We start from the raw sequence: 24,752 nt of genomic DNA on the forward strand, positions 1-24,752 counted from the left end.
TTTTGAATAAATTGAAAATAAAACCAAAAGCCTGTGTGTTATTTGCTCCTCACGCAATCCGCAGGGCTGTATTCACTATTTATTTTTTTTTATTTTACCACTCCCTCATTAATTAGTCACACATGGAATCTTATGGCTAAACCAAGCTATCAGGAGGGGAAACATCAGGAAGATTGTTTGGCTTGTGAAGGTTAATATATCTAACTTAATCTACAAAGTCCTTATAAGAGCTTTGAACTGTTCTTTTATATGACCAAGTTACTAAGTGCCACTAAAGCTCTGTGACACGATGTGGTGTGTTTTGCCATTTAATCCCTTTATTTATCTTTCCCTTTTTAAACAACAGAGCTCTGTTGGATTTAAAAGTCTGTTGCCAACTGTAAGATCCCCATAAACGGCACTGCAGTAAATCAGCATCATAAAACGCCTCGATACAGCATTATTGATTGTGAGGAGAAGGATTCATTGAATGGTCCCCGAGTGGGTTTAAACAGAGGGGGAGTTTGTTTGTGGAAGGCTGTCTGGCAATAAAGGGGACTGAGGGTTGGTACCCCCTGCAGAGAGTTTAGGTGAATGCAAGTAGGAAGAGGGCAATTAGAAAGGGAACAGGGCTGCAAAGGAAACAGGGAAACCTAAATTTAAAAAGTGAATGCTATAATTTTAATGCATGAAACCACTCATTGTAAACAAAATTAATGTATCTGGCAGAAACTTTATAGAGTCCTTTGATTATGAAGCAGAACCCTCTTCAGTGTAAATGCATGGCCGACAAATGGTGGGAAAATCTTCAGATGAAAACAACCTCATCTATAAGGAACACCCATTCTCCAACCAGGGGCAGTGAGCACAGCCAAGGATGGAATCGGCTGAGGTCTGTGTAATCTCTCCTCGACAGGCCGCTGTCTCAGCTCTGAACCGAGGTCTAAAAGGAACAGTGGGGCTGTAGTTCAATGCCCAAAACCACATTTAAGTCTCAAAACCGATGATAATAGACTGAGAACAACACTGCTGAAAATATTCACGAGACGTGCGTCTGAATTTCCATTTTAGGTCTCATGAAGACGAGTTTTCCTCTTTTAGTGCTCAGGATGTCTAAGAACATCCAAATGAGACGTCATGACTTTGTTACCCCGGGATATAAACATGACGTGACAGAGAGACCCATTTCTTTTAGTCACTGGCCACAAGACTAGACTAGGGCCCATATTTATCTACCCATAATGCACAGTGATTAGCACGATGGTTAAAAAAAACCCAGCAGCAAACATCGATGGCCGATACATTTCCATTTGATGCCAAAAATAAAAAGCCTTTCCACTTCCTACCATCATTAATATAAACGTGGCGTTTTTTGCCTAACTGGAACAGGGTACTCAGCTCAAAGCGCTGTACAATAAAAGGATGAATATGTGGAAAATGACCTCATGCTCACTGTTAAGTATGGCAGAGGATTTGTCATACTGTGGGCCTGCTTTATTTCCAAAGACCTGTGGAGCCATGTTAGAGGGAAAAGCATCATAGATTAAGATACAGAGAGCTATTTAATGAACAAACCAAAAGAAACTAAAATGGGTCTTTGCTAAAAGGATAAAAAACTATTGCAAAATCAACCAAGAAATGATCCAGCATACAGAACTTAATCTTCTTTGATGAAACATTACACAGACCTAATTCCTGAACGAACCTGTTGGTTGGCAAGAGGGGAAAACTTTCCTAGAGTTTGAGAAGATTATACTCAAAGATCTGTCTCTCTATTTACTCCAACTATTAAAGAGAGTGCTGTAAAAACAGGGTTGCAGCATTTATTGCCAGCAGGGATTGCACTGAGGTAAAGGTTTGCATTTTCCCAAATACTTTGATCTCAACACTTTTTATACATCTTAACTGGAGGGTGCCAACAGATATGCCTGGCAATATTAATGGTTGTCTCAGAAGTTTTTTTTTTCTACCAAGATTATCTATAAGGGTTAGAAACAGCTTTGAATAAAGAAAAAAAAAAGGATTTTTAATGAAGTAGAAATCTATCTTAAGGTTCAGTGACATCTTGGAGTGGTTGAGTTTGTAATCAGAGAAAGGTGAATCTAATTGCATGTATATCTTAAGCCATTTTCACCTTAATTTATCTCAGGTTATAAATGTGCCAATTTAAAATCTCAACCACTTTCCCTACAGGTATAGTGATCTAAAACATTAAATGAATACAGATATGTAAACCTTATTTTTGCCACAAGAGGGCAGTATGGAGCAAGTCTAGCAAAGAGTGATATTCGTATATAGTGATTGTATTTTTCTAAAAGTGACAAGGAAAACTTAGACCACGCAGCACATTTGCAGTGTTTATTTCTTTCAAGTCATCCACTTAATAAATAGAAACAATTCAAACACCAGACTGAAATAGGAGTGAAATAGCTCGGGACTACTAGACTGAAGTAAGACAGGCACTTAAAAGAAAAAGAAGGATTAGTGTGCATCATCTAGTAGGATAACAGTGAGTTGTTTCTTTTTAATAACACCGTCAGGTAGCTGCTTAGAATTACACTGGAGGTACAGACACAGTAAAAAAAAAAAAGAAAATCTGATCTAAAAGCATATAAAAACATAAACCTGCAAACTCACAGCAACAGAAAAATCTTTAGATAACCAAAAAGGAAAAGAAACAAGATCACCTGAAGAATCTTTAAAACATTAGCATGCAAATGAAGCAAGTGAATACCCTCAGTGTTTCGCTGTGATGATGATGATTTGATGAGTGACTTTCTGCCGTTTGGTCGGCAAACATACAAGTTAATCACTTTATCCTTTACGTCTAAATGCCGCAAAGCACGCAAATCCAGTCTAAAAATGAAGCCGATTCAGCCTATGGTTTTGTTCTTCATTAATACCAACAGGAGGTGGAATAAACAAGCGAGGGCAGCTTTATGTGAGTGGTTATAACTTTATGCTAAAGCCCATCCCACACAGATACCTGAAAACAAAGAGGTCAGAGGCAGATTTTCAAGCATATGTACTTTTTGCTGCAAACATTTACTTCTTACCGTTTTATCCAGTGTTGGTAAAATTAGTGTGTACATGAACCGGAGCAAACTTAAAAAAAACCGAACAAACAAAAAAGTTCACTCTTTTTTCAAACACTAATGAAAAAGCTTGCATTTTAAAAGCTCCCTTATTTCGTTGGCACAATTTTATTTATAAAAATCTCTGTGCCTAAACGTGTTAAAATAAAGCCTTGATGCTGAAGTTCGTTCAGAGCAGGTCAAACATGTAGTTTAGATTTGACAGCCTCTGGAGTTCAGGGGTTTAGGTGAACGCTGGGTTGCTTTTGGCAGAGGAGTGCAGCTTCGCCGGCTCCATGGTCATATGTGGATGAAGGGTTTGTATTACAGTTTTTTTTTTAGTTAACCAAAGCCTGGATTCTCAGGTTTTCCTGTTCAACAGATGGAAGCCTTCTAGTCCAGCTTAGAGTGGGTCAGACCTGACTCACTGGCAGATCAGCATCATCAAGGTCCGGATTAGTTTCAGGAACTAGGGGCTCGAAGCTGCTGCGACGTCTCCACGGCGACTCCTCGGAGTCTGCCATGTCGACTGTAGGAGGCGGGGACGTCACTTGGCGAGGCGCGTCTCCTGCAGGGACAGGCGGGCCGGCGTGTGGCTGTGAATGGGGCGCGGCAGCAGGCTCATGAAGTGCTCGCTGTCCCACGCCAGGCTGCGAGCATGTGCTGCACGAGACAACATCCCCCCGCCCTGGGTAGCATGGTTGCACGGTAGATATGGGCGAGCGAGGGACGGGGGGACCCGCTGGGCTGCGGTAGAATGTGGGACGGTTGCTGAGTTCCTGTAGTGAGACACAACAGGGTGGGGGGTGGGGGGGGATAAAGAAAGACCAGCTGCTATTAGTGACTAAAAAATATATATTTCTGGTAAACATGGTTAATTTAAAGATTAGATTAGATTTAGCACCGGTATGTGGAGTCTGAAGCAGCTTGAAGGCTGTAGAAGCTGAAGAGGGTGGGATTAAGACTGGAGATAGTGGTGGTGTTGGTAGTAGTGGAAGCAGGAATAGGGAGTGTCAGCGGGTTTAGGTTGCAAAGGAAATTTAAAACAGAGAGCCTTTGGAAGCAGTGTTTGGCTGTTGCTTATTATTTCACAGCTTTTCATAGTCAGTTTTCAGTCTCTGGAAAAAAAGAAGCAGGAGAAGAAAGAAAACAGGACAGAGACAGTGAAAGCAGAGAAGTCGTCGCCACTGAGCAGCCGGTGAAGGCTTAGTAAGATAAACATGACAGCAATAGAGCAACACTAGAGTGCAGCGAAGGCATCTGGCACCTCTGAGCTTCCATAGTTTAAAAACATAAATCTGCCACAGTAAAAGGCCGCAAGCTAAGACTGATCCTTTCATGTGATGCGTTTAATAATCAAAACCGAAAAAGTGTTTTTCCTGGGAAAAGATGTGTAAAAAGATTGAAATTCATCTTTTAGTGCAGCATCATAATCCCACACTGGGACCTCTGGGGACATTAAAGTGGTGTACATTTAGTAACTGTGGTGGGAAAATACATTTTTAGGTAAATTTTATTTACCTAAATGCATAATTGGAAAATTAATGGTCACCCTAATGACCTTATTCTGAATAAAAATCTTTTGCAGATATTTATCCTTTGCTTATTAAACTTAAACAGTTTATCAGTGATTCTAGTGATTTATAATTACTCTTTCCCAGGGGAATAAATATGGTGACAAGGAGGCGCATGTGTTTTGCCACCGTCCTACCATTGTTTGCTTTCATAACAATAAACATTTTACATGGCAACTGGTTTCTTGGGAGTGATGGTAGAAGAATAACCTTTAAGGCAGTTCAACTTTGGTCAATTAGACCAAAATTGACATTTCCAGGAACAAACCATCTAGAATTCCAAAAAAAAAAAAAAACAAAACAAAAAGAAAAACAATCCACTGGACTTCGTTTCCAAGTTTGAAGATGTTTTGCTTCCCCTCCAGGAAGCTTTTTCCAATTCAAAATGTCAGGATTAGCGTTAAGTTCGAGGTTTTATACAGTACAAAAAGCCTTGTTTTTGTTTTGAAAACATGGAAATTGGAACAGAAAAGGGGTCCACCCATTTGGAGTGGGGGTTATTTAGTTCCAATTTGCACGCTTTCAAAACAAAAACAAGGCTTTGTTGGGCTCAACGTCATTCCTGTCATTTTGAATAGAAAACGCTTCCTGGATGGAAAGCAAAACATCTTCAAACCTGGAAACCAAGTCCAGTGGATTGTTTTTAATTTTTTTGAATGACTATGACCTGGATGACTGAGCACCTTCACCAGCATAACCATCTAGAATATGTGACAGAGCATTTAAAACCACTGCTGAGTGCAGAAGGATTTATGTTGCCACACGTTCCCTGCCTAAAGACTCTCCTAACTGCGGTTAAAGTGCACAACTTGGTCAACTATTTGTAATATGAGGAAGTCGTGAATAAAAATCTGGCGGGGAGTACCAGTGTACTGGGTATTGTCCATGACTAGGTTTTTAGGAAGAATGATCTGAGGCTCGTAAAGTGATTTATTGGAAATAAAAATCCACGTCCTTCAAAGGCCACCTTAAGGCCGCTGGGTAATCCATGAGGAGAGAGCAATCTGTTCCTGCTCCCACAGCTCAGACAGAAAGATAACAAAATGATCTTCCCTTTTTGTTTTCCACTCACAATTTTTGTTCTGGGTGTGTAAATGATAGCTTTATGACACGTCTTATGGAGTATTTTGCTCTCGTCCACTTCCTCCTCCTTCTTCATTAATCCCAAAGTACTGATTTTTCCCTCAACTATGAATAATCAGAGCCAAATAAACTTTGTTCTTGTTACTTTGAGAACAAGAACTAATCCATCAGTTCTCCTAGAGCTCATAATGACCTTTACCCCCTGTTCTACATCCTTTATAAAAACAGAGGAGAGAATGTGGGACTAAGGATGGTTAGAAACGTAAGGTCAAATAAATTAGCTATAAAGTTTTATAAAAGATGAGCATTTATTTGTTTTAAAAGTAAAACATCTAGTAACTATAGATGGATTTTCTGAAGGTTTTACTGTTTCTGTTAATTCTTCCAACCATTTATCAGGAGACTCATTATATCCATTCAAAATGTCCAAAGTGACTCTATATTCCAGGGCTTTTTAGGAAGTTTATAACTTATTACAACGGTGAATACCTGAAACTTACCCGCAGTTCTATGATAGATTTTAAACACATTGAATAAACTTTTATAGACCTGAAACATTGTGACGTAGCTAAACAATAAACACATAATCTGCAGGTTTGGATATGAAGATTAGAGTTCCATAGAAAAAAAAAATGTTTAGCACACAAAGGGAGTCAACAGGTTAACACACACATCTGGTTATCACATGGGAGAGAAAGACGAAAGTAAAACATACAGGCAGCGAACAGGAGGGAACAGGAGAGACAAGCAGGATGTCACACATCTAAGACAGGTACACAGCTGCAGCAGGCTGCAGAGAGAACAAGGCGTGGAGGGAGAGAGAAGGTGTGAATGACAGCAACAATGACAAACAGAAAGAGTATTTACAGTCAGGCTGCTGGGAAAGTCACTGTCACTGGGATTTCTTTTTTTTTTTTTTTACTGATATGCAGCCATTTAAACATCACTATCTGAAAAAGGCAATGGAGACATAACCATCCAATTAAAAATAGGTGCGTTAAAGGCCTAATATTTACAGTAACATCTATCAGATGTATGCAGTACACAACCAGACTCTCCAAATTATTAAATAATATACTACATTTAACAGGGAGGGGTCATTTTTTTCTTAATTAAGCCACTTGATCTCATCTTTTTTACGTATGCAATGCCTGCATGTCACTCATAAGTTACCAATTAACCTCATAAATCAAACACAGGGCTGAGTATCAAGGTGGTATCTTGTTTTATGGATGAGGTTTTACAAAGAAAACTGATATTTATGATGTATTTAAGCCTGTGTGTTCCACAGTGATGCTAGTGTGCATGCACACGTTTCATCATGACCTTGGGCTCCAATCAACCTGAACACAGAGGATCCACAGCTTATAGCCAACCTTTATGAGTTTAGCCCAAGAAAAAGAGAGAAAAGAGAAATGAAGAAGCGAAAAGAAAAAGGGGATAGAGTGAGAGAGCTTGCCGAGTTATCGCAGCCATATTTAGGATGTGCTTGCTACTTACAAAGCTGTGAAAAAGAATAAGATTCCTTATGAATTTCCTTTGCTTTGATCATTTTGGTTCACATAAATTCTAAATTCCTGAAAAAGATCAATCATTATTTAAAAAGGTTTTTTCGATTCATTTCATTTAGGAAAGGGAATAAAAAGCTATCAAAACCAGCTCGGAGCCCATGTGGAAAAACAGCCTCCTAAAGCTAATAAGTGATTGATCCAGCGTCGACAAATGCCATCTAGAATAGAAAATCCCTTTATTGTCCAACTATAAAAAGACTTGCAATGAGTTTTTTATGTGGCAGCAAAAGAACTACAGCCCACCCCACCTTACAATAATGTTTTGATTCAACCAAAACCATAAATGGACGCACAATGATCCCAATTCTTACACCAGGTTATTCCAAAACCATCATCTAACCTGTTTCTTCTAATGACCCCTCAGACATGGACAAGTGCTTAGATTATCAGACCCAAAATTAATCTGAGATTAACATGACAAACCAACAGCCAGAAATTCTCATTTAAGAGATTATATATATATATATATATATATATATATATATATATATATATATATATATATATATATATATATATATATATATATATATATATTTATTTGTTTTTATTATTATTTTTGTTTTTGACAGAATACCAAACTGAACTCCATCGGGAGCAGAAACTCATCCAAGTCCTAAAGCTGTAAAGCAGCCCCGGATCATCACACCACCTCTACTGTGTTTACATTGTACAACAAAGGTCTTATTTTTTATTTTTTTTGGTTTGTGGCTTTTACAGCCTCCAGGAAAAGATGAGACTTGTGTTGGTCATCTTAACCAAGGTAAACCAGTCCTGCAGGGCTACAATACAGTGAGATTTCTGAAACCCCCTAAATGAGTTGTCAGTGTGCTCCTGGAGTAACTTCATTTTAGTGGCCATTCCTGGGAAGCCTAAAAACTGGCTTTCATCTTCTTTCCCAGATCTCTGGTATTATTTCTAATCTGTTCTTGAACTTCCTTAGATAAGAAGAGCTCTGCTTTTCCAGATCTTAAACTTTATATTGCCTGTCAGCTTTTATGTTGGTGGCTCCACAGGTCTGCTAAAATTCAGGCCCTGGATGTTTGTGGTCAAATTAATCACAGACATTGAGGAATCAGTTAAATTTAGGAGGTTAATTCATAATTCACAGGGCCATGTTGGTTTGGATAGCTTAAAACTTTTTTAAATTAGCTTTTGTATTCATTCAGGTGATCTTAGTCTGATACTAAACTTTGTTACAGGAACATGAATATCAAAGTGTGACAAACAAAAGGAATCTCTAAGGGAGCAAATACGTTTTCACAGCAGTAGTACTAGATCTGGTTTTAGGTCTTAACTATTTGTAAAGCAGCCATTTTCACACATTCAATGTAATCCTAAATATCTGGAAATGCTCTAATGAGGTTAGATGTGCAAACAGACACACGTACTCGGGGGACTTTTGCTCGAACAATATCAGGACCATAGAAGGTTGGAGAAATCTAAATAATTTCTTACTTCCATGAGGAAGTTGATGTAAATGATAAAACATATAATAATCAAAGAAATAGGCTGACTTCACTTTCAATATATGGGCTGTTCAGGGATCTTATCAGATTTTATTAACGTCCTTACGGAAAAACATTTAATGGCAAACGCTAGTCAGACGTTACCTTTATACGCGCTCAAGTTTCAGACAACATGTCACTAAAAATCTCTTAGTCTCTGTATAAACAGCCACTGTAGTCTGAAAATAAAAAGCTAATTTTAAAGGAAATTCAGTTGAACATTGTTTTTAATGTTCAATGTGTGAAAAGAGCAAATATCTACAACCAAAGCGCCAGCCAGTGAGAGGGGGGGAGAAAATAAAAAGTACTGGAAAGGTGAACTTATAGCTTGTAAGGGGGATTTAGACGAGCTGACATACGTGCTGCTGCACTCCCCGATTCGAGATGTATACCTCTGTATACAGGGGTTCGACAGCCGTCTGGCCTGCCGCATCTGCAACAACACAGTGCACAGCAGGATTAGAGCAGATGGGTGGGATCCCGGGGCGACAGGACGGAGGTGGAGAGATTGTGATAAAGTAGGAAAAGGAAGAAGAGAAAGTAAGAAAAGAGGAAGAACAGCTAGAGAAAAAAAATGGATTTTTAGAGAAATTGGGAGTCACAGAATGGTTCCAGGAAGCAGAGGTTTTGTTTATTTCTCAGCACCTTTCAGCTTTACCTGTCAGCTTTACCTTTTTTGTCATTTGCTGCATCTTGTGTACTTAGAAAAGTGTATAATTTACAAAACTCTGGTACTTTTCAGGACCTGCAGCAGAAAACTGACCGTATCCCAGGCCCTTTGTGAAATGTCTTATCTTTTGATTGTTTAACAGACACTGAATTCTACAAGGAGAATTAAATAAATTAACACGCTTATGATTGGTGTTTGGTGATGAGGAGAAGTGGTTAAAAAAAAAAAAAAAAAAAAAAAAAAACAAGGCTTGAAAGGCTCCATGCAATTACTGAATCTTTGCAGATCTATGTTCTAGACCAACATAAATTAGAACGTAATCGTAAATGGAAGAATTTTTTTTTTCCTCCCCTGCATCTTTTTTTTTTTTTTTTTCCATTAACAGGAAACATTTTCTGAGTAAATATTTTGCAGAACTTCCCCTCTTTCTGTTCTGGATCCCTTTAGTTTATTTACAGTAAAAAGAGGGATGCTTGTGCAAGTAGATGTCTTGGTTAAGTTGGCCGATTTGCTATACTGTTTAATGAATCACATGATGGATGCAGTAGTTCTCAGTAAGATTAGCAAAACCTGGAAGATGGCTTCCTTTTGTGATCTATTAGCAATTCTATGACAAACCCCATACGGGCTTTTCAGCTGTAGTGAGCCTCTATATCACCTTAACACACTCCAGTTACTGAATTTAAACGCATTTGGATATTTTTAGGGGTGCTGACAAACGTTTTTTTTAATATTTTTATTTGTACTGAATATAAATACTTTTAGTTTTACTTTACATGTAGGGGCTAATTTGTGTTGGTCTGTTTCATAAAATCTAATTAAATACCCTGAGGATGGAGGTTTCAATATGACAGAATATAAAAGAGGTCAAGGATTATGATTACAAGGCTGTTTGGTAACCAGAGTATAACTTACTTTCAGTTTATCCACATTATGACTTCAAAACTGCTACCCGATGTAAGTTAAAAGATGTTTATCAAGAAAAAAATGGGTGAAAATTATTTTCTTTTGTTGTTTTTTGGCTTGAAAGAAATTGAATTGAAAACTCCTACCACTAGATGTCAGTGTAATTCTCAAGTTCTGCTAGTCTTCCTTTTTCCCTGAATGATACTTACTGTAGCAGCTGACCTCCCAGGACCCCGCTGGGCTACAATGGCCCCTGAGACAGCCTTTATCCAACTGTGCATCTCCTCCGGACTGTCCGCCTGGTAGAGAAAAAAGAAAAAAAATTGTGGAGAAGAAATGGAACTAACATGAGCTGAAACGCTATGCAGTCAGGTGACTAAATATGGAATGAAGAGAAGGTAAAGAAGAAGATTGATTTATAAGATCAGAAAACTAAAATAATCACAGTCTGATCTAAGAGATAACAAGCTAAACTCCTTCAAAGATGAAAGAAAACGTACCTGGATATAAAACGTCCTGGATGTGGTGACGACCTCGAACAGATTATCTCTCATCATGATGTCACTGCAGCAAAGTCAAAAACAACATCAAATCATATTTAGCTTGTGTACAGCTGATATAGATCTACCTGTATCAAACACAAAGCCATATATTGTAAGAGGAAAATGTCAGGGCATGTCGAATACCTCTGTTTGCACTCCTGGACTTTGTGAACCTCCTTCAGTGGGATCATTCTCAGAGGCTCTTTTTCCTAAATGCAGCAGAAATCATTCAAGTATTTACTGAATACACATAATTTTATTAATTATAGCATCATTACTTGAAATCAATCCAAATACAAACTTTCCACTAAGCAAAAATCTCAAACAGACAAATAAAAACTCCAGATGTTTGTAATGTTCTTGATTGTTAGACAGAGCGTCTGTGTCCTTCAGGATGTTGACAGCCAAATACATAGATACACTTGTCAAATAGGGGCTGACAGAGACAAGGACAGGATGTGCAGGTTGTCTTGAGGACAGTGTGTGTGAGTAAAAATGGCTGGGGCTAGAAATACGTGGCGTGACAGGACATGTGAGGCGCAGGCAGTGAATTCCTCAGACTGTGAATTAAAACAAGCTGAAACTGGACTGCGAGTGTTGTTACTCTGTCTACTTCTGTGAATTGGAAAAAAAAAAATAAAACCCAACATAACACACTTTTTAAATATCTTTATTTTAAGAATTAGTTACCAAATCAGACTTGAAGTAGCTCATTGCATTTTCCTCAAGGAGGAAGTAGCGACGCTTCCAGTTCCTCATCTAGGAAAAAGGGAATAGCACGTTCAGTTAATTAGCATAGTTTCTAAAAAAAACTAAGAAAAAGAAATTTTAGAAAAAAAAAAAGAACTTTTCCAGGTAAATATAAGATGTTTCGTCTCTGCATATATTAGCAAACTGTGGAAAGCATACCTAAAAATATTCCTCCCGGGAAGTATATCCTTTCCAAAACCAAACAGCTTCCTGTTTTTTTTCTTCAAATATCCCTTTCTCTTAACACATAAATGTAAGAATAAACTGCAGACATTTGACAAGTAGAGGAAAAGTTTAACTTTTTAAAATTCTTCCACCAAATCATGCTGAAGAGAATAATATTGTAGTCAGCAGCCCATTGCTTTAATGTATCCCTTATATTGGCTGAGAGAGGTAAGTGTGCAAGAGATAGGCTGATACAGTTTTTTTAGGGCAATACTAATACCAATTATTTTGACAGTCTATCTGTTCTCTGATGTGTGTTGCTAATATTTTTGGGCTGATTCTTGGAGCAGATATGAGTTGTTCTACCCTTGATAACAGTAAGATAATGATAAAAAAATAAGTTACACAAGTCTCAATTTAAACAAAAAAGCAACATTTATTCACAAATCAAATAAACTATTAACAATAGATAGCTAATGGAGCAAGAGGGAAAATGCATGACATTAACGTGATCTGAAAACGTGGCTGCTGAATTGCACTTATGAATCTGTAGACGCATGCATTAATCAGCCGATAAAGATAGAGGAAGGCGAACATCGGCCATAAATATTGGCTTGCTGAAGTATCAGTCTATTTCTAGCGCCTTCTTTACCATCTTTAGGCAGCTTTAGGGAATTCACATTTTAGAGCAACCAAACTGGTTGACAAAAAACGATTTCTTTTTGTGAAAAATAAGATTTAACTTTTAAAAGAGTGTTGAATATTTAAGCTAAATATCATCAAAATATGCAAAATAAAGACCTGAAGGGTTTTCCGAACAGTAACGGCGAAGAAAGAGCTGATAGGGAGGCTTACCACGGCTCCTTGTTTCACACAGTAGCCTGACTTGATGACGCTGTGTTCTTGCGCCGGCCTGCCCAGAAAGTACGGCAGCTGACTGTGGGATCGATGCAAGGCCTCACGCTCTGATCTGTTTGCACCCTCACCACCTTCTTGCTGGAAAGACATACAAATTCCCAAGAGTGTCAAAGTTAACACGAGCTCTAATACACAGCCACACTTTATCAGATAGATTAAAAAAAAGAAAAAAGAACAGAAAAAAAAATATGTTTATTTTTCACATTTGAGGTAAAACTTTTAAATCAAAACAATTCATTTTCTACAGTAATAATAATAATACTAGGGATGCACGATATTGGGATTTTGGCCGATATCCGATATGCCGATATTTTAAAACTCATGTAGCCGATAACCGATATCGATACCGATGTTAAAGCTGGACAAAAATAAGTAGTCTTTGAAAATAGCAGTTTTGTTATCCATTTCTGACACTTTGAAAAATAATATACTAAAATATATTTTTATATGCTAATAACAAATTGATTTTTGAAAACGCGGTATCGATCTATTTTACTTTTTAAAATCTCATGAAATTTCATCGTTCTGTTACAAACTCGTGATATTTTGCAAATTCTTGTGAGATTTTGTTAGTAAAATAGATCAATACCGCGTCAATATATCAACAAATAAAAATATGGCAAAATTTCGTGAATTTTCGGGGGATTTCGTAGCATAACGATGACATATAGCAATATTTCATTAGTAAAAGAGATTGATATGGTGTTTTTAAATGGCAATATATCAGCATATGAAGATATTGTGATATTTTGATGAATCAATATTTTTTCCCTCGTCTTTAGAAGTTTTCAAGTCTGTAAAAAATAAGTTTTTGAGGAAGAAGAAGAAGTAGTATTTTTTTTTTTTTTTTAGACTTTAGAAACTCAGAAGCTGATCAAATATCGGGTTAAAAATCGGTGGGGTGGCCGATGTCCGATATTCAGTTTTAAGGCCGATACAGGCCGATACCGATAGGGGGCCGATTATATTGTGCATCCCTAAATAATACATCCACTGAACATTTAGAGTGGCTCAGAAAAACATATGGAATATAAATAATTGTTTTATAGATTTTGAATGGTCCAAAACACATAAATATTTGCCTATGCTAACAATGCCAATATCAACACTGAATGATTCTGCACCATAGAAATAGTACTGTTAGCTGAAGTTAGGTGAGCTGGAGCTCAGGCGTCAACAGATCCTCATAACTAGATAAAAAAAGCTTTTTTACAGACTGGCAAACAGTAGAGAATGGATGTGGTTGAGCAAAAGTTTGCCTCTTACTGGCCCGGAGGAGTCAAACTTGTAGCTGTTCACTTTAAATTAAGGAAATGCCAAACTGTTCTTTGTAAAGAATGTGTGTTTATCTTGAAATAATTCTTTACATATAACTAAGTTTTCCTCTTTTAACAAAGGGTCAGATGAGGTAATTAACTATGATGGTTACCGATCATCAATAGAGGAATTACCTGGTAATTTAATATTCCATTATTATACATCTGTATTTATCTGAACATTGAAACAATGCTTTAATAATTTAATTTTCATATAAAGATAGTAATTGAAGGAGAGTTTAGCTCACACAAATGGGACTGACCAACCAGATTAGACTGTTGATCGGTTTTTGATTTTTAAAGCAGTGGATTTAAAATATTCTCAGTGTAATTTTAATACTGTATATTAAAATAATCAGTGTCATATTTCAGCATTAATCAAAAATTTAATGAATGATTTCAAAGCGAAAAGCAGATTCTGGATTATTTATTTTTTTTATAAAAGCTTTAATTTATTGATTAAAAGTATTTCATTAATAAAACGAACAAATTAAACAAAAAATGAAAACAAGATGAAACAAAAGCTTTACTGCAACAGGAGAAAATGGGAAAGAGTTTTGAATTATAAACCGATAGAAGCTTTAACCAGAGGATTTTCCCTTTGAGTCATAATACTTTATGTGGATTTGAGTGGGAGCGTCTCACTCTCAACAGCAACACTCTCATTTTACTGGAGAAGATTCAGGACACTTTCTGTGTTTAGTTTGGCCCGTTACAATTCCAGTGGAAGCATTTCCAAGGAATACTTCCCCTGAACTGCAGTTCTTGTAAGTGAAAAGTCAAATCTGGGAGTTTTTCCATCATTACTTAACACATTTATGAAGGCAGCTAAGAGGAACTTGTTAAAATGTAGTAAATAAATCACATTTTATGTAGGGATTGTTACATCTACCCAGATTTTTTTTTAAGAAGTGAAAGGTGGACTTGATGTTTACCTGGGTTTGGGTTATGATTGGGACTCCTCCAATTATATCCGTCCTATAGGACACCTGTTTCCTGGAGCCAACCACGTCTGGCAAAACCTTCTGGTTTTCTGAATTCTGCTGGCTTTCACATGACTTTGGCACCTTAAAATAAAAACAATAAAAAAACAAATTTAAAAAAGAGACACAAAGGGTTTGTAGTTATAGTTTCACCTTTGAGAAATGATACTCTATTTCTCATGAAGAGGAGTACATCAATTTGCATATGTCAAATCTGCCTATAGCTTCACACATTTTAAATCAATTTCCTCTCTGCTGGGCTAGGATTTAATGGAGAACAATGAAAGCAGTCCTTTGTCCCAAAACTCAGGGAAACAATACAGCATCCTGTTACTCATGTGTTGACTCACTTCTAATTCCTTGACAGTCCCTTTTAATCAGTTCAAAAAAAGCAGGAAGAAGAAAAAGATGAAATATTAGGCAGAAGGAGCAGATGTGTAGAGTCGAAAACAAAGAAAGGAAAAGCGGGTTTTAAGTGACTTACAGTGATCTTGGTGGCTTTATTGAGAGCGTTGACCCAGTCTACAAGGTCCTGCTGATCATTGGCCTGAAGGAAGAACTTCCTCATCCCAGCATTGATGACTAACAGATCATAACACAGCAATGGGAATAATAGAAAGGATAAATCAACTTAAGGCACGACTACCGTCAGTAAAAGACATACTACCACCTAAAACATTTTGTGAATAAGATAATTATGTCACCATATCTATAAACTGCATAAGAAAAGAAGTATTAACTCGAAGATTTTCTTTTCTTGCTCAATAATAAATGTCAGATGAAAGGTGCTGCCAAACATTTTTTTTAAATGTCAAGATAAATAGAAACTTTCGCAACCATTGAATCTCCTCATATTCTGGACCTCAAAGAAAGCAAAGGGAAAGAAAGAACAAAGGTTTAGATCCTAGAAAAATGTGAGTCAGAAGCTGAAGGGCAGTGAGTGGATGAAGGTCTGAGCAGTGAGAAAACTCCTTTCTCTCTGCCATGAATCATTCAGTTCTGCTATTCAAGCTTCTGTGTTTCTTCTGTTTCTTTTCCACACCATGGTGATGTCTAAAATCAGAACTGGGCAGGAATACCTGTCGACTGTAAAATGAACAAGCCAAACTCAGAGGCAATGCTGTTATTCATCCCAATTCTGCATTGCATTTGGCTTTAGAGCAGAATGACACAGCTCTCCAAGAGGGTTTAGACCATTTTCCGTTTACTTTCTGAGGTAATTTTTTATAGACTCAATACAGGAATCGACCAAAACAAATGCATTCATTTATGGTGCAAATGTGATCCGAAACAACTAAGTAAATCCTTCAAGCTTGACCCAAGAAATCTTCTTGAAAATCATTTGATATACATACAGCGCAGGTAATTGTCTGAAATCATACCCAGAAACACACAGATGTTCTAATTATATTCTCAATGTTTTCTACTAGCCGGGAAAACAGCATGTGCTTCCTGTATTTACATTAGGTTCTCCCTCCCTGAACAGACTCGATGAATAAACAGACTCAAGGTTCTCATGTGGTTTGTGGTGACAACTTTTAGTCACTTTGGGAGTTTTCCTTTGGTGGAAAAGCAGAAAAAGTTGCAAGTTAACAAACCTATCACCTGATTTGGAGCAAAGTAAACAAACTACAGATGTGAAAACATCCTAAATAAACTTGACTGCTCTCACATATATAACCAGAATAACAACACCATACAGTGTTAATCTTTTCAAATATGCCGACTACGTATATGAGATAGGCCTACTATTAAGTGAGTGTTTTAATCTTTAAAGCACTAAAATGATAAATCTTGGAGGAAGAGCTGATAAGCATTGAAGCTTAAAAAGAAGTACTTCAAAACGATCCAGAACCATCAGTTTCAAAGTTTCCTGCTCTCTTACTTTCCTTTTTAAACACAACTGGGTTTGTCAGAATATGGGCGCAAGTTCCAGTGAAGATGCTGGCCTCCTGTAGAAATCATAGCAAGGCATATGGTGCACACACAGCCGGACATTGTGTATTCACACCGCTAAATCAACACAGGCTGCCACTAGTCCCACTAATATTTCCTGTGATTGAATTTGATGGAGGGGCGGTAAGTAAACAATAACAGAAAGGGAAGTTTACTCTTTAAGAACATGATGATGGCTGTAAATTTATGCTACTCTTTTCACTTATATGTTGGCTTAATATGAATCGAAAGTAGGGAAGCAAGTTATTGATTTATGAATCTAAAGTTGACTAATCTGAAGTAAACGTATTGATAACCCACAATGTTCTTAAACTTTTTTTTTTTTTTTTTGTACCAAGCACACGCGAAAGGCCAATGTATTTTTAATACTATGCCGAGTTAAAGGTATAGTGGGGGACATTCTTTTTCTGGGTGGATCATCTAGATAAGTGATGCTCCTAATTGTCAATCATTCTCTGATATGTTTACGTTACGTGTTCGTCCACATTTCCACTTGCCGTCGTCGAGTCTGACATAGTGGAAAAATTGCAAATTTTCTTTTGGAAAGTAAGTTATATAAGCGATGCAAACATCAACTTTTAAAGAGAGCGTGCATGAGGAGAAATGGGCTCGTGCATGCTCTCGAACGCGCTTCATAGGCGTTCCCTCTCGGGAGCGGGTACGGGGTTGTACATGTGAATATTTTTTTTGTTTGTTTTTAAGTGGAGAGGGCGGGTCTTTTCAAAAACTTGCAAAAATCCTCTAGTATACCTTTAAGAATTAAATATATGTTGTGCCAGATGTATTAAGTAGTGACTGAATAAACAAAAAGATGTGTATTTTCACATTATTTATAAAAGAACAAAACAGGAACCCATTAGGTTAATAACATATTAATAAAATATACGCTAACATAGTTAAAGGTTAGAGCTACAAGGTGACATCAAAGCGACGGACTATGTCGCTATTATATGCTGTCAGACTATTTGCCACCTTATTTTAATCCAGTGGGGTAACTAACTGGGATATAGCTTTCTGTTTTTAGTGTGATAAAGAATCTGTTGTTAGAGATTTTGTAATATAACTAGCGCTTTGGAAAAGGTTGCCTGTGTAAAGTCTCAGTCATCCGGACTGAGCAAAGGTCTGGTTGTATCCCTAGTCTAAATATCGAGGACAGATCAAGAGAGAAGATCATCTTAAAAAATGCACATTGATGGAGCTCTGATTGCCTCCACTGTAGCAATACAAAAAAACCAGCTAGGCAACCATTGTATAATATTACATTCTAAAACTATGCTGGTAAACCAACATTTTAAATCTTTTTAGTCCTATGGAGAGGCATATTTTAAGTGCATAAAGACTAAAAGATGTTTAAAACTACACCTGAACAGTTTATAAAATCTGACTGTCATCTTCTAGCACCATTAGTGTCAGTAAACGGACAACAGTGAACAAGGATTTACTCTTAAGATTGAAAAAAAAAATAAGCATAAAGGCACTTTTTCAAATTTGGGAAGCCGGACTCTTGATAGTATTTTGGTATTTGATTCTTTTGTTTGTGTTTGTTTTTCTGAACATGTTTTCAACAACACTTGCCAACCAAACAAGGCCACAGAGAAAGATGCATGTAAACAATGAGGAATAGTAAGATGAAATTGTTTGGTTGCCAAACTCACCGAAGCAAAACTCTGCTTTGGGCCTCAGCTTTGTGGCATCGCTGACCTGAAGATGTAGTGAAAAGCTTATTCTTCATGTTCAATTAAACATTGTATATTTAACGACATTAGTTAAATAAAACAAGTACAATTAGTTGGAATTTTATTTACCTTAGAGATGTAGGTGAGCTTGAGTGAGCCAACACAGTCTGCACCTTCTGGAAGGTTCTAAGGCAGAGAGCAAAAGGGAAGGACCGGTGTTAACTAGATTAAACAACAGTGTGAAGTTATGACAATGTTGGTTTAAGACAAAAGTTCCCAAACCTTTCTTACTGGGACTCCCTTTAATTTACAACAAAGTTTTCATGCCAACCCAACCCCTCCTAACAACCTTTTCAACAGTTTAAGAAAAGTCAAAAGCAGTATTCCGTAAAAATAAAAAAAATATCCACTGGACTTGGTTTTCAAGATTTGAAGACGTTTCGCCACCTCTCCAGGAAGCTTTCTCAATTCAAATGTTGGAGTGACTATGACCTGGATGACTGAGAACCTTCATCAGTCAAAAGCAGTACATTTAAAATTGCAGAAAAAAAATCTACTACCCTCAAAGTACAATTATATATCTTTTTATCAATTTATATTAGTGTGTAACAGAATTCAACATTGCTATCAATAGGGGTGAGTATTGGCATAGGTGTTCTGATACGATACGGGCCATGATGTTTGGGTCACAATATGATATTATCACAATATTGCATATAGGGTTCCCAGCTATCAAAATTAAATGTATAGATAAAAAAAGCAAGTGTTGTATATGTTCAAAAGAAGATATTGATCATTTAGATATTTTGGTATCCATGTTGTTTGGGGTTTGAGTCAGTCCACGTCTTCCACTGTGACATATGGAGCTGCACCGCACAGCAAAATGGCTTCTAAGCGTTATCTTAAACAAATCTGATCTGATACAAACATATGGCTCAGGGTACCAAAAATACCCTTCAGTATTAGTAGGTCCTGACAAAAAGCAGCTGCAAATTAGGGATGGGGCAATAAGAAAAAACTGTGTTGATATCAATATCTTATAATATTGCTGTTATAACCGGTATTTAGCAATATCATAATCAAATAACCACAGTGCTGACATTGCTTCTCTGTTTCAGTTAAACACCCACAATCCAGTTGCATCACAATCACCGTCCAATGACCAAACAAGTACCAGACGATTTATCCCCTCCCCTGAAATGGCTAATAGTGGCCATAAATATCAGTTGTACTGATCGGATACAGATATGCTTAAAGTTATTTTCTTCTATTTTATAATCCAACTCATGCAAGCACTTTGAATTGTCCATATACTAAATTGTGCTATACAAAAACTTACTTGGCCTTAAAAATGACTAACATTGCCTTTACCTACCAATATTGATGCTGGTATATTGTGCATCCTTAATCCAAATAATTTTTGGGTCTATTGTCCAACATTTTACAGAGTCTAACAAAAGAAAATTTCCTTCTTTGTACAAAAAAGAATGATGCTTTGCAAAGGTTATTGCATTAATTAAAGATGGGTTTTCTGCAAAGAGACTTATTTTTTTCCTGCGTTTACAAAGACCTTTCACTATGACCAGATTTGCGCTCTCCAATTCAAGAATTGCGCTTTTAAACTCTCTTTTTCCAAAACACACAAAGACAGCTTCTACATACAGCAGTCTGGGTGTGCCACTGGATCCCCAGTTTCCCCCATTGTGGCAAACCTCAATATGGAGAAAGAGGAAAGCAGAAGGCTGAAGTTTACCAAGCCTCTGGTTTTGATATGTGGGCGACAACAGCGTCAAAATCCAAGCCAAAGAGGTGGAAGTCTTTACTGAACAAATGAAGTCAGTAGACAGCTTCATGAATTTCATAAGGATAGCAAGATAAAAACTACAATTTTCTGACAGACTGGGGCACATTGACAGAAATGAAATCCTCACAACTGAAGTACGGAACCTATTCAAACACAGACCAGCACCCTTTTCTATCTCTGAAGGTGAGGAACAAAAGCACATCAAGACAGCAATTCAAACTTGTCAATACCTTAACAGAGCTGTACTAAGGCATCCAGGAGTACAAGAAGATCAGCTGAAGGAGAAACAAAAAAAGAGGCAGAAGAACACTGACAATCCATGGTGGCTGGAGTATTCCAGAAAGTGATATACTTCCAACCATCTTACGAACTGAAGAGGGAATTCTCTAAGAAAAGACTAGAGTTTATTTGCACTTACAAATGTAATATTTGATGGGAGAAATTATCAAGTTGTCATTTAAAGTGATCAAGTTGTCTACCTAAAGCTAGACTTAAAGCCTTAGTCTCTTATCCGACGGAGAATTGGATCTTATGAAGTCAAAACGCTTGGAGCTCATTTTAACGGGGCTGGTCATACCACACACAAGTCTCTGCGAGTCACAAAAAAACATTACCGGTACAACTTTGGCTAAAAATATGAAGGCAAATTTCTGAATCACAAGTTAAACCAGCCAGGTTTGGAGGCACTAACATTTCAATAAATGGCTTGCTTTAGCCTGAAAAGAGGTCAGAATTATGGAGGATTTAGGGGAAAATAGTGATCCTCTTTGAACTTCAGAAAAACCAAACGTGAAACAACATGGATTCTTAGAATATATGTGTGATAATGAAGGATTGGTGCAGTGTTAACATGTTCTCCACTTTATGAATTTATAAAAACGGTAAAACGCCACAAAAACAACAAACATTTACTGGCTTCACCCAGTTCCAGAATTTTCTTTTCTTTTAACACAGTTTGCATTTTATTTTGCATACATTAAAATCTTTGACCTGTTGTATTTTAACAGCATGGTGCTCAGGTTGGTTATGAATCCTGCCCTGTAGAGATCAGGGCATCTACTCAAACAGTAGGAGCCTCTTTACAGGCACTGCAGCCAGCGTGACAGGACAAATAATGGCCTCAGAGCTTGACCTGACCTTAACACGTTACAAGCTGCTGGTAAAAACAGCAAAAGCAGGATCTAAATTAACTGAAGGTCGTAACTGTCATCTGATGAGCCAGAAATGTCTTTAGAAGGAAATGATAAAGCTATGCAAATTTTAGGTCAAACATTATTGTGGTTTCTTAATCTAGTTAACTTCATGTTGCAGAAGCGTCTTCATGCTACTCAAGATAAACTGCTAAAACAAAACCTTTATTGCTCTCAGAAAAGGGAAGAATATAATTCTGCAGGGCCCAGAAAATCTTTGGCGTCAAGTTAAATCTATCTAATTATTTATCTATTTAAGGATCCCCATTAGTCTCTACGAGAGTAGAGACTACTCTTCCTGGGGTCCATTTTCCACAAAAATCATCACAATCAGTACATGCATCAAAGTCCCAGTAATTGCCAAAATGCCAAAAAGATGTAGTTAAGGATGCATGGATATGAATGTTTAAGGCTGATAACCTATATTTACAGATTTTAAAATCAATGTCCTACCACTTTGACAGAGTGAAAAAAAGCCCCACTGATATTGCTTCCCTGCATTATTTAAATAGACGAAACACCAGTGGAAACTTGGAAAAAAAGCTGGTGAGGACTGAAAGATGCGATTGATTACTTTCATTTCCCACAGACTAAACAGGTATGAAGAATCCAAAGCCCCGTTACAATTAGATTTATTCAAATTTAGTACCAGGCAGCAATTCTACATTGACTAAAGCCTTATATTAAATGACTGACTGTGACATTTTTATTTCTTGAGGTTGAAGTTATAGCTTAAAGTAAATACAGACTGTGTCATTATGCAAAAACTTTGGCTGCACTCCATTACCATCATTTTCATTGCACCATTAATCAAAATAGGAGATCCAGTTTTAACATCATTAAATTTTAACCTTTTTTTATCTATAAAAAGAGAAGGACTTAATTATTTAGCATTCTCTCTGCATCATTTATAAGTTGCACGACAAGGCTCTGAAAAATACAGCGAATCAAAACCAGTAAGAGCATAAAAACAAATAATACATAAAAAAAAAGAAGTGCGATTGAAAGAAGAGTTTCTCCAACCCTCATCTTAAATGATTTACAGGAGTGTCGGCCAGCAGCTAAAACCCAGACGCACTGTTTGCTCCGAGTTACTCCTGGGCCTAAAATATGTGCTTCCCAATTCTGTCAGCTACAATTACATAATTACAAGTTCTCTTACCCTCATGAGGCTGCCCGGCAATGGAAACATTTATGAGACTTAATTTTGCGCTCATGATGAATGAGAGAGGTTAGGTTTAAGTTGCTTTCAGCTGCAGGATAGCTGATCATCGCTACAGATAACGGGCAGATGACAGCTGGCCCCCAGCTGCTTCAAAATGACCAACGCTCCATCAACAGAAACCACAAACATGGACATGTGGAGCTGCATGAAGATTTCCTTTCTTTTCAGTAGGTTTATAACCACAAAAGAAAAGCTAAAAAGCTAAGCTAATACCGTTAGCTGCAGTTACCTGAGGGTTATCCATGAACCAAACCAAGCTCCCCTGCTGTGTGTCCAGAATGAAGTACCGTCGCAGGAACTTGCCACTGTTCTCATTCTCCTCAATGTCCAGGAAGCCACAGATGCGGTTCTGTCGGTCCACATAAGGCATCTCGCCGTCGGGACATTCCCCGGCCTCGTTAGGCCGGGAGAGGAGGGAGAGGTGAAGGGGTGACCAGGATCTGGAAGAATTCCTTCAGGACACAGAGAAAAGAGTGAAAGGGGAGATTTGTGAGGCAGAGAGGAGAAAACGAGGCTTTTCAGTTGTCTCTGTGACGAGTATTTCTCCCCCTTCTCTATTTCACATGTACAGTGGTCTCGCTGCCACCTGGAGCTCCCCATGCACCAACCAGTGAGCAGATCATGTGACACAAACCTCAGCCCGCCTTTATCCCTTTATATCAGCCTCACTCACTCGCTCTTCGTCTTTTTTTTTCTTTTGCTGTAACACATACTCAACACTGTCACTCTCTCTTTTACTTCCTCAGCCCGGTTACTCGCTCCCTTTTCCCCCACCTTTTTTGCTTTGCAGTTGGCTCCTTTTTCACTTTCCGAGCTCTCTCCCCTTCCAACTGCTCGCTCATCTGATTTGGCAAGCCTCTGTCCAACCCCTCCTGCCTCCTCCCTCCTACAACTCGCTACTCACTCCAACATAGAGGGAATATGCAATCCTTAACCTGGTTACTCACATCCCTGAAACCTTCTGCATTCTGTTAACAGAAATCAGTCAATGATTAGGAAAGCCTCTGCGTGTTTGCGTGCAAAGGCTCACATCTCAATGTCAAAGCTGCGTGGGTGGGTGCAGAGTCACTGTAGACACACTGTCGCATCAGTCTGTTTAAGCTGTTGTCTTTTTGGACCAGGCCTAAAATATGGAAATATGGTGGAGGGCAGGAGATAAAAGGGCTCTTTCTCCACAACATTATGTGCACTGTGTGGGTGGACAGGGGGCAGAAAGGGGACAAAAGGCTTAGTTGTTATGCACGGACTCTGGGCTGCGAGCGTCTCACTGAATCCCTGCATGCACCAGAGTCATCCTATCGGACACACAGGCAGGAGAAAGGGGCAGCAGTAAGAAGCAGCGAGCTCAGCACAAAAACAAATACCAACTGTCACGAGAGAAGCAGCCTAGCTCAGAAAACCAGCCGTAAAGCGGGGATCTTAGTTATGATCCCAAAGGTAGCGCAACAGAGAAAAGCTAATAGAGAAATAAACGTACAGTGATATGAGGAAACAGATAAACGATTTAATTAGTGTAATTTTTTTTTTTTTTTTTTATAATAGTAAATTTAAAGAGTCAAATAAGAATACTGCCAATACGGGGGCGACTTTTGTAAGCCAATTCATTAATATTACTATGCATATCTAATGAGGTTTGTGCAGCATCACAATCGAGAAAGGATCCAATACTGTCGACAACAGTATAAATCACGTGTAAGGCCTTCACACTTTTTACATAGATAATCAACATTAGATTTAGTCACTCAGCAAAGTATAATTGCTAACTATACTATATCATCCACATATTGCTGCCAAGCAGTCCAGCAACCTATATAATAAAAGATAATTCAGTACATTTCATTTACCACAGTATGTAGTAAGGC

General features: G+C 37.7%; 1 protein-coding gene across 7 annotated transcripts; it reads right to left on the reverse strand.

Moving 5' to 3' along the window:
* Positions 1-2,323: 2,323 nt before the first annotated feature.
* On the reverse strand, positions 2,324-23,493 carry LOC119790543 (pleckstrin homology domain-containing family A member 1-like). Of its 7 annotated transcripts, XR_005281738.1 has the most exons (14): positions 23,120-23,490; positions 18,801-18,857; positions 18,651-18,696; positions 15,524-15,621; positions 14,992-15,123; positions 12,678-12,818; positions 11,598-11,666; positions 11,052-11,116; positions 10,866-10,929; positions 10,575-10,664; positions 9,149-9,222; positions 6,426-6,500; positions 3,958-4,171; positions 3,694-3,832 (listed from the first exon to the last, which is right to left on the reverse strand). XR_005281738.1 is itself a non-coding variant. In XM_038296106.1 (13 exons), the coding sequence occupies exons 1-13, from the start codon at positions 23,258-23,260 to the stop codon at positions 3,601-3,603; spliced, it is 1,284 nt and encodes a 427-aa protein (XP_038152034.1). In that variant the 5' UTR covers positions 23,261-23,493; the 3' UTR covers positions 2,324-3,600. The 7 variants fall into 7 exon arrangements, 3 of the variants coding, with proteins under 3 accessions (XP_038152034.1, XP_038152032.1, XP_038152031.1); XM_038296106.1 differs by lacking the exon at positions 3,958-4,171 and having other exon boundaries at positions 2,324-3,832; positions 23,120-23,493; XR_005281739.1 differs by lacking the exon at positions 6,426-6,500 and having other exon boundaries at positions 23,120-23,486.
* Between the last annotated feature and the right edge of the window lie 1,259 nt (positions 23,494-24,752).

Source organism: Cyprinodon tularosa, unplaced genomic scaffold (assembly GCF_016077235.1).
Source record: "Cyprinodon tularosa strain WSP-4 unplaced genomic scaffold, ASM1607723v1 ctg368, whole genome shotgun sequence".
Lineage (NCBI taxonomy): Eukaryota > Metazoa > Chordata > Actinopteri > Cyprinodontiformes > Cyprinodontidae > Cyprinodon > Cyprinodon tularosa.

Bases quoted from the DNA above. Each gene is read 5' to 3' on its own strand.
- LOC119790543 (XM_038296106.1), bottom strand. From the start codon at position 23,260: ATGCCTTATGTGGACCGACAGAACCGCATCTGTGGCTTCCTGGACATT. The intron at 15,622-18,650 runs GTGAGTTTGGCA...ATGATCTGTTAG, and splicing joins CAAAGCAGAGTTTTGCTTCG to TCATCAATGCTGGGATGAGG. The intron at 10,930-11,051 runs GTATTCGACATG...ACTTTGCTGCAG, and splicing joins GTCCAGGAGTGCAAACAGAG to TGACATCATGATGAGAGATA.